This window comes from Sander lucioperca, chromosome 9 (genome assembly GCF_008315115.2).
Source record: "Sander lucioperca isolate FBNREF2018 chromosome 9, SLUC_FBN_1.2, whole genome shotgun sequence".
Lineage (NCBI taxonomy): Eukaryota > Metazoa > Chordata > Actinopteri > Perciformes > Percidae > Sander > Sander lucioperca.
The window spans coordinates 5,358,121-5,370,504 of record NC_050181.1 but is presented as its reverse complement, the minus strand read 5'-3'; the positions used below and the strand labels follow the sequence as shown (position 1 = coordinate 5,370,504).

The window sequence follows — 12,384 nt, the reverse complement described above, 5'->3', positions numbered from 1 at the left end:
TGCAACTTTTGTCACCGCACAGCTGCCGGTGGTTTCTTCTCACACACACACACCACACACCACACACACACACACACACACACACACACACACACACACACACACACACACACACACACACACACACACACACACACACACACACACACACACACCACGAGCTGGATTCATTAAAATTCGAGAGAGGCAGCTGGATGATGTCATATCCGTGAAGAAGGCTGCATGCATGCCCACAAACTTTTTCCCCTTTTTGCATTGACGAGGTTTCTCCCCGCTGCCCACATGGCATGCGTAACGGGGACGAGTGGATGGATGAGCCCCCCCTCCTCCCCAGGAATCCATGTTTTTTACCAGCGCGTAGTGGACGAGGTGGTGCGAGCCTACAGGCAAAAACTTGCGTGAAATTGTTGTACTCGTCGCGGAGGACGTGGAGGAGGGAAACATATTGCAGACGACAGAATGTGGTCGCTGTCCGTGGTGCTGAACCCGCTGCTGTTCCTGCTGCTGTTCGGATACTGCCCTTCAGTGGTAAGTTTACCGCCTTCACATTTTTTAGAATAAACTTCAAAACGAGCTCAGCATGCCTTGTAATGTCCTTGTTTTAAGTTCAGATGATTTGGGATGTCTTTAATTAGAGTGGAGCTTTGCACAATGGTTGCTGAATGACCAACAACAGAGAAAATGAGTCATTTCAGTTTCCAGGCATTTTGGCATGTTTAGCTGCTTCTTTGCTATAGTCACTGTAGCCTGTACACACTCCAGCATTGGCAGGAATTAACACTAACATTCCAAAAATGTTTGGAAAAAAATCATCTGAAATAATAAAGACTGAATTTAAAGTGGTGGTAGAGGAAGAGGCACCCTCACAGCACTCATGTTTATTGCCTACATAACCACATAGCACTGATATTGATCCTGGAGTATTGCCAGGCATATAACTCACTTTTAAAGGAGCGTTCAATCATTGTAAAATAAATAAATAAACCCTATTGCTGCTGTGAATTATGTCCAAATTCCCTCCCAGACAGAAGGCGCTGCACTAAACATCTCAATACATAATCTCTCTCTCTCGCTCTTAGCTGAAATGTTTCATTCATTTCTTATGTAGTTTTCTTCTTCAGGCTACCTTATTCAATGTTTCTAAATGTGATGTTTTATAAAGGAAATGTATCCTGCCAGTGTAAGCTTTACAAAATGGGAATGCATTTGGTAACATTATACAAATTAGGAAGAGCAGCTTGCAGATCACCAAGCCATTTGGACACGAACAATGGTCGATTAGGTTCATCCCACCCATGCAGAGTACAATCCCTGTGCCAGTGTCTTGATTGCAGCACAGTGTCGTCACATACAACTGTATATCACCTTGCCATGATTGAAAGTAGTGTGCAGATTAATGTTTATTGTTTGTTCGCAAAAACAGGAAACGTTTACAGGATACTCAAAACTGAATAGAGATCTGTCAGTAATTCAAAATGAACGGCAAATACAAAAGAGGAACCAGCTGTCTGAATTATTTAATGAGAGAAAAACTCTTTGTGCAGAGTTAGAGTGTGCATCTGGCTTGGCTGAGCTACAGATTAATTTTAATATGATGAAATGTGAGAGTGAGAAGAGGGGGAAATGATGTGCGTCACCAGAGTTGTGAAACTGGCTTCTTTTTAGGAGCCTTTCAAAGCAAAGTAGGCAAAATAAGAACTGAGGTTGTTTTATTCCATTCAGCTATGATGCCACGAGGGAGAGGCAGACATCCAGTATCTCTTCGACCACTACAATGTACCACAGTTACCGCTAGATATTCAAATGCAATATCACTTCTTTGTTCTGCTGCTTTTCAGCGTAGTGTGATTCTTTATGAAATGCACATTGAGTTCAGAGGTGGCACATAACGAGACGATCATATTCTTCTTTCTTTGCTTTTATCAAGGACCAACGTAGCATCGGGGAATCAGTAGAATAAGCTTCAATTCCGAGATCACAAACTTCTCAGCAACCAATAGCAAAAGTTCAGGCCTGCAGTGCTTTGATAATACCTGAAAAAACTTTCTTTCAATTTGATAACGGCAACATAAGAGAGTTATGCTGGGAAAAAGAATGAAAGCTCAGGAGATTGATAGTGCAGAAGGTATTTTTTTATTTTTTGACTTCAAGATAAGAAAGTGGAAAGAAGATGTGGCAGAGGAGTCAGGTGTTGAAGACTAAATTAGTGACTAAATACCAACACACATTTCTTGATTGTAAATTACCAACTCAAGGTTTGATCAGCCATTTCATTTTCTTAATACAGTAATACAGTATAGCCTACTGTGTTACTATGATAAAGTTCTAAAAAAAAAAACTGTCTCTCGGTAAGTGAAAAGGATAAGTCGAAGTCTGAGTTTTCTTGTTGGCGTGATGTCTCTGCCTGTTTAGAGCGGCCATGATCTTTCATGGCTAATTCCAAACACTCTTTAAACTGTTCAGGCTGACATGTAAGGGATACATGAGAAAAGGAAAAGGATGCCTGCACTATATGAAAACAGGGCACTCCTCTTTTCTACCCAGAAGCCCCAAAGGCTGGCTGATGCCAAAGTTTATGGTACTCTCCAGCAAGATTGACTTTTAGAATGTAAAACAAAATCCAAATAATGGTTGGTTGTCTGCCAAAGACGCTGGTAGTGCAGACAAATGTACCCTCCACAGTCAAAGGTTGCCAGTATTTGGCTGGAGGCTTGTGTTAATTTACCATGCTGACAATAAACAGCAGTATTGACAAAAATACTGATACCACTTGTAGCTATCAACTTTTCTAGCACTTCAGGACTCTTTGATCAATATGGTGAGCCAAACTAGCTTTGACTTGGTACACTCTGGCATTAGTTAAGGCTGGTGCATTAAAATATGCTGCATTGGCTTATGATGCATAACTTCATGTTCTTTAAGCTTTATACTCTAGTGCTGTGGAGCATATTGAATGTAATAAAGAGTGGGAAAAGCTCCCACAAATCAGGTTTATCTGTGTCTCCCAGCAGGACTTTCAGTTAAGTCTAGTGAGGAGAAACAGAGGAAATTCTGCACTTGGGTTATTCATCAAGGCCAGGAAAAACTATTTATTGTTGAAGACTGGAGAGCATATTCTGTGGAGGAATATCTTAAAGCAAACGCAATGTATTCTTTCAAAGCCCAGACTTTTTATAAGTCAGTGCAGTTGGTTGGTGTTAAAGCTTTGGGTGCATAGGGCAGAAGAATGAATGACCCATGAGGAAAAAATAAGAAAACATAACAGCTGTGTGCCTCAATTTCATGATAGTGATATCATCGGTGTTGAATCCATTTAGTGTGTCTGCCAGTAGGTGTGTGTACTGTGTATTTACGACTGTGCCTTGTGTTTCTGTATGCAGACCATCAGGCCAAAGGAGGGGTGGCAGGTGTACAGCTCAGCTCAAGATGCAGATGGCCGTTGTATCTGCACAGTGGTGGCACCTGAACAGAATCTGTGCTCCAGAGATGCCAAAGGCAGACAGCTCCGCCAGCTACTGGAGAAGGTACGTGCACACAGCCACACAAGTTTCTGCTTATGTGACAAAACACAAATTCTCTAAACACACACATTTTCTGTAAGCAACCAGCACATTCATATAAACATATAACATTGATCGTTATTTGTGCTTCTTTGGTGCCCTAATCCTTTGAGAGATTGCACCAGCCAGGTCCATAACCCTATTTTCTACTTCTGCATATATTACATGGATGGCATCAGCTGAATTGTTGCTTGATTAGATGAGAATGCTCTCCATTCCTGTTTCATATTTTTATTTTTGCAAGAAACAATTCAAGGCTAATGCTAAGGTTTCAAGTATTATCGGTAGGGATGTCCAGATCCGATCACGTGATCGGAAATCGGGCCCGATCACGTGGTTTCAGACTCGATCGGAATCGGACGTTACCTCCCGATCAGGACTCGGATATATATGTATATATATTCTCATTATTTTTTAACACATCTATAGTTATGCGGTGGCACAGAGTTAGACCCTTTTGACTCCACACAGAAACCAAAACGCGTGCGGCATGACATCACTTTGTTGCAGAGACGCTATTGGTTAAATGCCGGCAAAGTAGAACACGGAAGCAGCTTGAAGCGGAAAGCGCGAGTATGTCTGCGGTCTGGAGGTATTATAAAGTTGATGACAACAACATTGCCATAGCAAACTGTGAGATATGTAACAGAAGTGCTCTGTTTGTTAACAGAGTTGTTGAATGTGAAAATAAGGTGAATTAAATAAAAAATAAGGAACATCCTGGATCTGTTTTTTCGCTCTTCTTTATTCTTTTTTTATATATTATAGAAGTATCGGATCGGGACTCGGTATCGGTAGATACTCAAAATCAAATGACTCGGACTCGGACTCGGACTCAAGGGCAAAAAAACCTGATCGGGACATCCCTAATTATCAGGCTTTAAGCTCTTGATTACAATTTTCTATCAGAAAGTGGACTCTCATCAGAAAATCTGCCTTTCAAGAGTTTTTAAAAATATTTTTTTTCACATCTACCACCATGAATTTCTTTTAAGTAAAAGTATGGATTTTTAATTGGTCACACAAAGGTAACTCTGAATACAACAGTGAACATTGTGAATTAAAGCAGAAACATGACTTTTAATTACATAGAAATAGTTGTTTTTGTTTTTTTCTGACAGTAACGATTTAATGCATTATCTACAAACAAACAAATAGCACGGCACCAGACTCCCTTGTATGCCAAATAAGGAAACATTGCTTTAGCCCACATTTTAATGTCGTATGCCAAAGGGTGTTCTCTGTCATTCACTGGGGCCTTTGCCACTAATGTACTTAGCTGCCTCAGGGCTTCAGTGAGGCCATTTCAGAATCCCTCTGCCAGAGCCAGAAAGTATGCAGAACACAATGTATGAATGTTGTGCCACTTTGCTGGTGATGTGCTCCAATAATGTTGGCTGGTTACAATTAGAGCCAAAAAGAGAAGAGAGAAAGGACCACATTTCGTTTTGCTCACATGCCCCATAAACCTAGTGAACTGTTGTTAAACCAGAGAGAGACACTGTAATGTTTCTGTGTCAAATATCTACTCTGAAATATGTTATCAAACCTTGCAGATTCAATAGTTTATTCTTGACATTTAAAAAACAGGAAATCTGTTTCCAATTAGAGCTGATAAAGAAGAATATATATATTTAAAAACTGAAGAAAACACAGCAAGAAAGGGGCCATGTAACAGTTCTATTCAGCTCACACATGGATGGTTAAAAGACAATTATGTTGGAGGTCAAAATGTTGATTTGTTCTTTGGGAAGTTAGAGCATGGCAGGCTACTGAACGGCTGAACATGGAGGACATTTTAATCTCGCAGTGGACGGAAAAATCAATGCTGCGCTGTTTGATTCTTTTCAAAAGGTGCAGAACATGTCGCAGTCAATCGAGGTGCTGAACCTGCGGACGCAGAGGGACTTTCAGTATATCATGAGGATGGAGAGCCAGATCAAAGGACTGCGGTCAAAGTTTCGACAGATCGAATCGGACAGGAAGACGCTCGTCAACAAAAACTTTCAGGTATATTTTTGTTTGATGTTAAACTTTGTGAGCAACATCAGAGGAGAGGCAGTGAAAGGATCTCCTCCAAAGATACCTGAGGGGCATCTGAATAGATAAACTTTTATTCCTGACTAGATCAATACAGGTCTACCAATTCCCGGCAAAGAACAAAATGGACTTTTAAAAGCTAGACAGGCTGTGAAGAAACATCCAGCGTGGATTCTTAAAACTCTTTCATCAGTGAGAGTGACATGATCCTGAAGCATTTCCATTTTCCATTTATTTAACTCTTAAAAAACATCATGTAGACAAAGAATATTGTACATTTTATAGCAGTGATCAAGTTCAATACTTGCCCTTTAGTTGTAGTTTTCGCTTACATGAACTCATCTGTTATGTTATGTTAGACATGCTGCTTCCTGTGAACCTCTGAAACCCACTATAAAAAAACTTTATTCTAAGAGGTGGAAAGAAACTAAGTAACTCAACTGCTATACTTAGGTACAATTTTGAGGTTTTTGTGCTTTACTTGAGTATTTCCACTGTATGCTACTTAACACTTTTAATAAACAAATAAATTAACACTTGCCACTGCCAATATTGGACTTTTTACTCCACTACAATACATTTGACATTAGTTGCTTTGCATAATCTTTACTTAGATTATTAATACAAAATATTAATCAACTAATAAATGATGATGTGTAATGATGTATTAAGCTACCCTGCAGTATAGCAGCTGCAACATCATCAGGGGTGCTTTCACATTAATGCATAAAAAAATAGAATCCAGTGATATATTTTATTCTGCATAATTAGTAGATTTACGATTTTTTTTTTTACGATTTGCTATTTAATATTTTGATGATGATACATATATAGATTTTGAATGTGGGACTTTTATTTCTACACCGTGGTATTGCTACTTCAGTAAAATATCTGTGTACTTCATCCACCCCTAGTTATTGTTAGAGATACATCAAGTTTTATATCTGACAACAAGTAATATCATGACAGGTATCACCGGTATTGATACTTTTAATGGAGATGAACTTATTTTCACAGTATTTTCACAGAAGAGAGAGATTTTCATATAATTTGACATTGTATAATTAAGCACTGACATTACATAACAATAATAATAGGAGCAATTCATATATAGATACAATGTAGATAATTACTATTGTCATCCATCAGTAAAAATTGCTTGGGACTTACTGGAGCTTCTCTGTCCTCCCCTAAGTTTTCATTCTCATGATAAACTTTTAATATAGACAATCTTTCCTGCAAATATTACAAATAGTTTTTCGTTTTCATGCTAATGTGCGAGAAAACCAAATCATAGTTTTTTGCTTAACTTAACAATGTTTTTTTGTCATAATCAATCAGTAAGAAGAGTCTGCATTTTGTGCAAAACACAGGGCGACTTTTGTTTCTATTTATAAAGTATCTACCCACTAACATAAGAAGATGCAGTTATCGCAGTACCAATATATTTGGCATTGATCTGCCCATCTCTAGATATTGAGTCTTAAAATAATAATTTCTTACACAAGTAAAAGCAAGGGAATGGAAGGGAAGAGATAATATGTTTATACATAGTTTATATTCAGCTATGCTGCCTAGATTATATTATATATATATATATATATATATATATATATATATATATATATATATATATATATATATATATATATATATATATATATCATAATTTGTATATTGTTTTTTTATCATACTGTATGTTCTGCCTTAGTTAAAGATGTTTAACCTTGTACAATAAAACTCCCCTGAAACAGCTGCATTGGAAACTAAGTAAACTGTTATTCCAGATTGAGAGATTTGTTAAGAGAGGTATTTTTGCAGTGGTGTATTCTTGGTGTTTTCTAGGAGCTACAGGGAAAGATGGAGTCCCTGCAGCCACTGATTCCTGTCCTGGAGCAATACAAGGCAGACGCCAAGCTCATCTCACAGTTCAAAGAGGAGATCAGGAACCTGTCGGGCGTGTTGATGGGCATCCAGGAGGAAATGGGAGCCTACGACTATGAGGAGCTGCAACAGAGGGTCCTAAATCTGGAAAATCGGCTTCGCAACTGCATGAGCAAACTCAGTTAAGTCCATCACAGAAAAAGCAGATTCAGGCATGCTGACCTCAGATTATCCGATGGCAGAGGGATCATAGGCACATTTCTTGCAGCTATCAGCAGATTGGCTACAAAGCAGTTACGTGTAATTGGCTACATTTTAATACAGAGCAGGGGACAGTAGAACTGCTTCTGGAGGCAGAAATAATGTAGACAAAACCATAAAGAGGTAAAAGGTGGTAGCAGCTTTAAGCTTTGTACTCTGGCTCCATTAAAAAAAAAATGCAATTGACTTTCACAAAATCACGATTGCTAAGTCTGCCATATATGCCTACTTTCTGATTTTGAATCCTTCTTTGGCACTGAAAAGCTGCAGTTCCCTTGCTCCACCCATTGATGTTTAACTTATCTTATTCTGCCTCCAGAGCAGCTTTGCCTCTGATAAAGGTTTGCATAACTTAACTCCAATTTGCCAACTGCCATGTTATCAACACTGATTGAGCCTGTCAAAGTGTCAACGTGAATACTAATGGGACGTGGCTGGAAATCTGCCTGAGCTCAAGATGATTACTTAAGCATTCATTGTGCTCAAAGCTTCGATTGATTAGGTAAAATAGCAGTTAAATACTTAATAGGGAAATCGCAAGCTTCTGTGCAAGTGATAGCCCACTATCATTTGGCACAATTAAAGTGTCTGGCAAGATGAATCAAGTGCAGCTACTTCAAATATTAAACAATGTGGGATAAATGGTCACCCAGCTCTGACACAAGGTTTCACTAGTTACTAGTTGTACTGTGGCATTTTCTCTGGTTATCCCCTTTATTTCTATAGTAGCAGAGAAATGTGGCAGAGTCCAGATGCTGAGTACAAACAGCCCATCTATAACTTTTTTTGTTCATCTGTTAGCTACAGATTGAAGCAATCTAATGTTAGAAATTTGTTCCAGTACTATCATGATAATATTGGCTGTGGTTTTATCATGTGGAGCATGTGCAGTTTGTGTTACTCTGTGTGATGTGTTCGCAGCATGTGGCAAGCTAATGAAGATCACTGGGCCGCAGACTGTGAAAACTTCAGGGACCAGATTTGGAGCCTGGATGACCGACCCACAGGCGTCTCCCAAAAACAACAGGGTGAGCCGAGTTAATGTTCTTTGCTGTATATTGCGAGCTTTGAAGTAACACAGGGCGGTTTAATAATTTACATACAACTGCTTCCCTTCAGTTGTTCAGTGGGGGAGAGATGTTGTTAAATTACAACATCATACTCACTCAAATGTTTTTGTATACTTAACTGCTGAGATCAAACATAAAACTTGATGTCGCTTGCTGGACATTTTGGACAATCTTTTAAATGAATGTGAAAACTATCTCAACACTTTATTGCCTAATGTGTTTTGGCACAAGGCCTTCATCAGAATTTACATACACCACAAGATGGCTAAGGCTTTGTCAATTATCCAATGTGCACTAGACACATTAATGGCCTGCTTGTGAAGGATGCTGCACATTTTACTGTAAGACAGAAATTTCAAAATAAAAGTACATGACAAACTGTTACTTAAAAGTGGAGACTTTATGTAAAGAACATCTGTTCACATTCAATGTTAGTCGCCAACTACATTGTGTCAATCATTAAGGCTTAAAATAAGATGTCGATACATTTCCCTTCTCATATTCATTTTCAAAGGCTGTTTTTTGTAAAACAAAAATATTCAGTCACAGAAAAGAAAAAGCCTTTATTTAGTTATTATGTGAACATATACAGATAAAAACAGGTTCAAACAGATACATAAAACATAAAAGAGACCTGGCCTACTTATTGAAACACTGCTCCATGGCACCAGTTGTTGCACTTGTGGTCAAAAACTCCACAGCGGATTTCAAACCAGTTAATAAATATTAAAAACTTACTAAATAAATTACTTATTACTTATTTATGAGTACTTATTCATCTCATTTGGATGCAGTATTCTGAGATTATAAATCCAAAAAGTCTCTTTCTGCTACCTAGGGTTGTTAAATTTGCCCTCCTTCGGTCCCAGTTTGACCTTATCGATACCGCTGGCACAGTTTCTTGTCACTTGATCACAGGAACTTTTTTTGTATTTATTTGTCCTCAGGTCTGGTACATGGACAGCTACACCAACAACAAGATAGTAAAAGAATATAAATCCATGGCTGATTTTGTGGCAGGAGTTGAGTCGAGAACCTACAACCTGCCTTTCAAATGGGCTGGAACCAACCACGTGGTGTACAATGGCTCTTTGTACTACAACAAGATGCAGAGCAACATCATAGTGAGGTACAGTTTCGAGACGGGCCGTGTGGTCACCCAGAGGGCTCTAGAGTCAGCGGGGTTCCATAATGTGTACCCTTACACCTGGGGAGGCTTCTCCGATATCGACATGATGGCAGATGAGCTGGGCCTTTGGGCTGTGTATGCGACCAACCAAAACGCGGGGAACATTGTCATCAGCCAGCTGAACCCGGACACGCTCCAGATCCTCAACACATGGAACACAGAATACTCAAAGAGGAACGCCGGCGAGTCTTTTATAATCTGTGGAACACTGTACATCACTAACTCCCACCTGACCGGTGCCAAGGTGTACTATGCTTACTCCACTAAAACCTCCACATACGAGTATACAGACATTCCCTTTCATAACCAGTACTTCCACATGTCTATGTTGGACTACAACGCCAGGGACCGCGCCCTCTACGGCTGGAATAATGGCCACCAGGTCTTGTTTAATGTTACACTTTTCCACATCATTAAAACTGAGGACGACTCTTAAGCGGAGGAACATACAGTACACATGAAAGAAATTATGAAAATATAGAAAAAAAATTGATGGTTGTGCCTGAATGTTCTAATGCATTTATTTATTCTTTTACATATATATATATATATATAATTTTTTTTTTTTTTTTTTTTTCGGTTACTTTTGGGCATTTTAGACAACTTACGTACCGACATCTTGCTATTTGCTTGTTTTCATATGAAGAGTTCGTTAATTAATCTATTGTCCATGTGGAAACTTTCTCTATAGAAAGTAAATGGCTGCACAAAATTAAAACACATCGGAGCATTTGGAACATATTGCAGGTCAATGAATTTTCCGTAATGTCCGCAGTTCCTTTCTCTTTCCAAAATGAAAGCTTTTTCCAAAATGAAGTCTTCAAATTTATAATGGTTTTCTCATTCAGTATTGCATTTATTCATTTCCCCTAATGTATTCATATTTTTACCGTGTTCACTAATTGTTCTTTTTGTTTCCATTCTTTCTTTTCCATTTATTCATCATCTGCTAATTTATTCCTGTCTTTCACTGCCTCAATTTAGCTTTTACAGTTATCTTTGTACTTTTCCTTTCAAGTTTTTTGCACTTGACCTTGTACACACCGTGTACACAGACAATGAGAAATTTGGTAAACCATGCACCTGTATAGTTGTACTTGGCGTTTGTGTATGAAGATTCTCAGTCATCCAGGTCATAGGATATCTTGAAGTACTAAGTTAAAGTACTTCAGCAAACAACAGTTTGCCTTTAATTGAGTACTTTGAGATATTAGTTTTTTTGTAACTTCAGCAACAGTCTGTATGCCTTATTCATTGCAGTATGTTCTGTAAGCCCAATGATAACAGCTCTAGTGCATGAATGTTGGCTATCCTAATAGGATTTTTCTGTAACTGTATATCTGTATATTTTATATCTGCACAACATCCCATTCTCCTCCTCTCTTGCTATAGTAATGGTCTATTTATACAGACAGCAGTATGTAACTTTAATAATCATTCATTTGTGTATATAAGAAGTTATAAATAACCTAAATAAAAGTATTGTTTTCATTAAGTCACTGTTGTGTATTTGTGTTTCTTCAAGAGGCTTTTCTACAAACAAAAGAAAACACTGAAATGCCTTGATCATGAAGTAGCGTTGCGCTATAATTCAATGTAATAGACCTGAGTTCAACAATGCTTTTCTGCCAGAAACGTCATTTCATTGTCCTCCAAAAGGACAAAGTGAGAGGTTTTTTGTCATTTCCTGCACTACCATTTTTTCAACTCTTTTTTTTTTTTATAGCTTTTGTCACATTAAGAGATATTTACTGTTTTCCTGGTTACTTTCAGTCAGGGGGGGAATAATTACTCAGATATTTCAGTAAAAGTAGCAAAACAATTTAGAGCTAGAAAATATATTTCCTGCAGAAAATGCTTGTGAATGCTGAAAAGCTAAATTGGTTAAACTGGATTGCTGGCATAATTGCATAAGAAGAAGGTAAAGCTTGTTTAGTACATTAGTATATAAAAAATATCATGGTATAGCATGTCGTAAAAAGTAATAGTATGTATGTCGAAAAAAAGTCATAGTATAGTATGTCAAAAAAAAGTGCTAAAAAAGTCATAGTATGTTGAAAAAAGCAAATAAAAAGTCATGGTATGGTATGTTGAAAAAAATTATAAAGTCATAGTATAGTATTTCTCCAAAAGTGATAAAGTCATAGTATAGTATGTCGGAAAAAACATCATGAATAGGACCTGCCCTGACTGGGTATCAAACCTGGGTGAGTCTGAAGTGACTACTTGCTGGTTACCTGTTGGCAGCAGTGTTAACCACTGAGCCAGTGTGCCACAAACATATTTAATTTGAAAATAGTAATAGCCCGTCGAAAAAAGTCATAAAAAAGTCATTAGTATATAAAAAGTATCATGGTATAGTATGTTGAAAAAAGTGATA

At 38.0% G+C, this 12,384-nt stretch overlaps 1 protein-coding gene across 1 annotated transcript; it reads left to right on the top strand.

The window, feature by feature from the left end:
- The first annotated feature begins 126 nt into the window (after positions 1–126).
- LOC116045866 (noelin-3-like) lies at positions 127–11,503 on the top strand. The gene is made up of 7 exons (XM_036004955.1): positions 127–528; positions 3,381–3,524; positions 5,415–5,570; positions 7,446–7,665; positions 8,667–8,773; positions 9,763–10,540; positions 10,576–11,503. The coding sequence occupies exons 1-6, from the start codon at positions 460–462 to the stop codon at positions 10,438–10,440; spliced, it is 1,374 nt and encodes a 457-aa protein (XP_035860848.1). The 5' UTR covers positions 127–459; the 3' UTR covers positions 10,441–10,540; positions 10,576–11,503.
- The last annotated feature ends 881 nt before the right edge of the window (positions 11,504–12,384 follow it).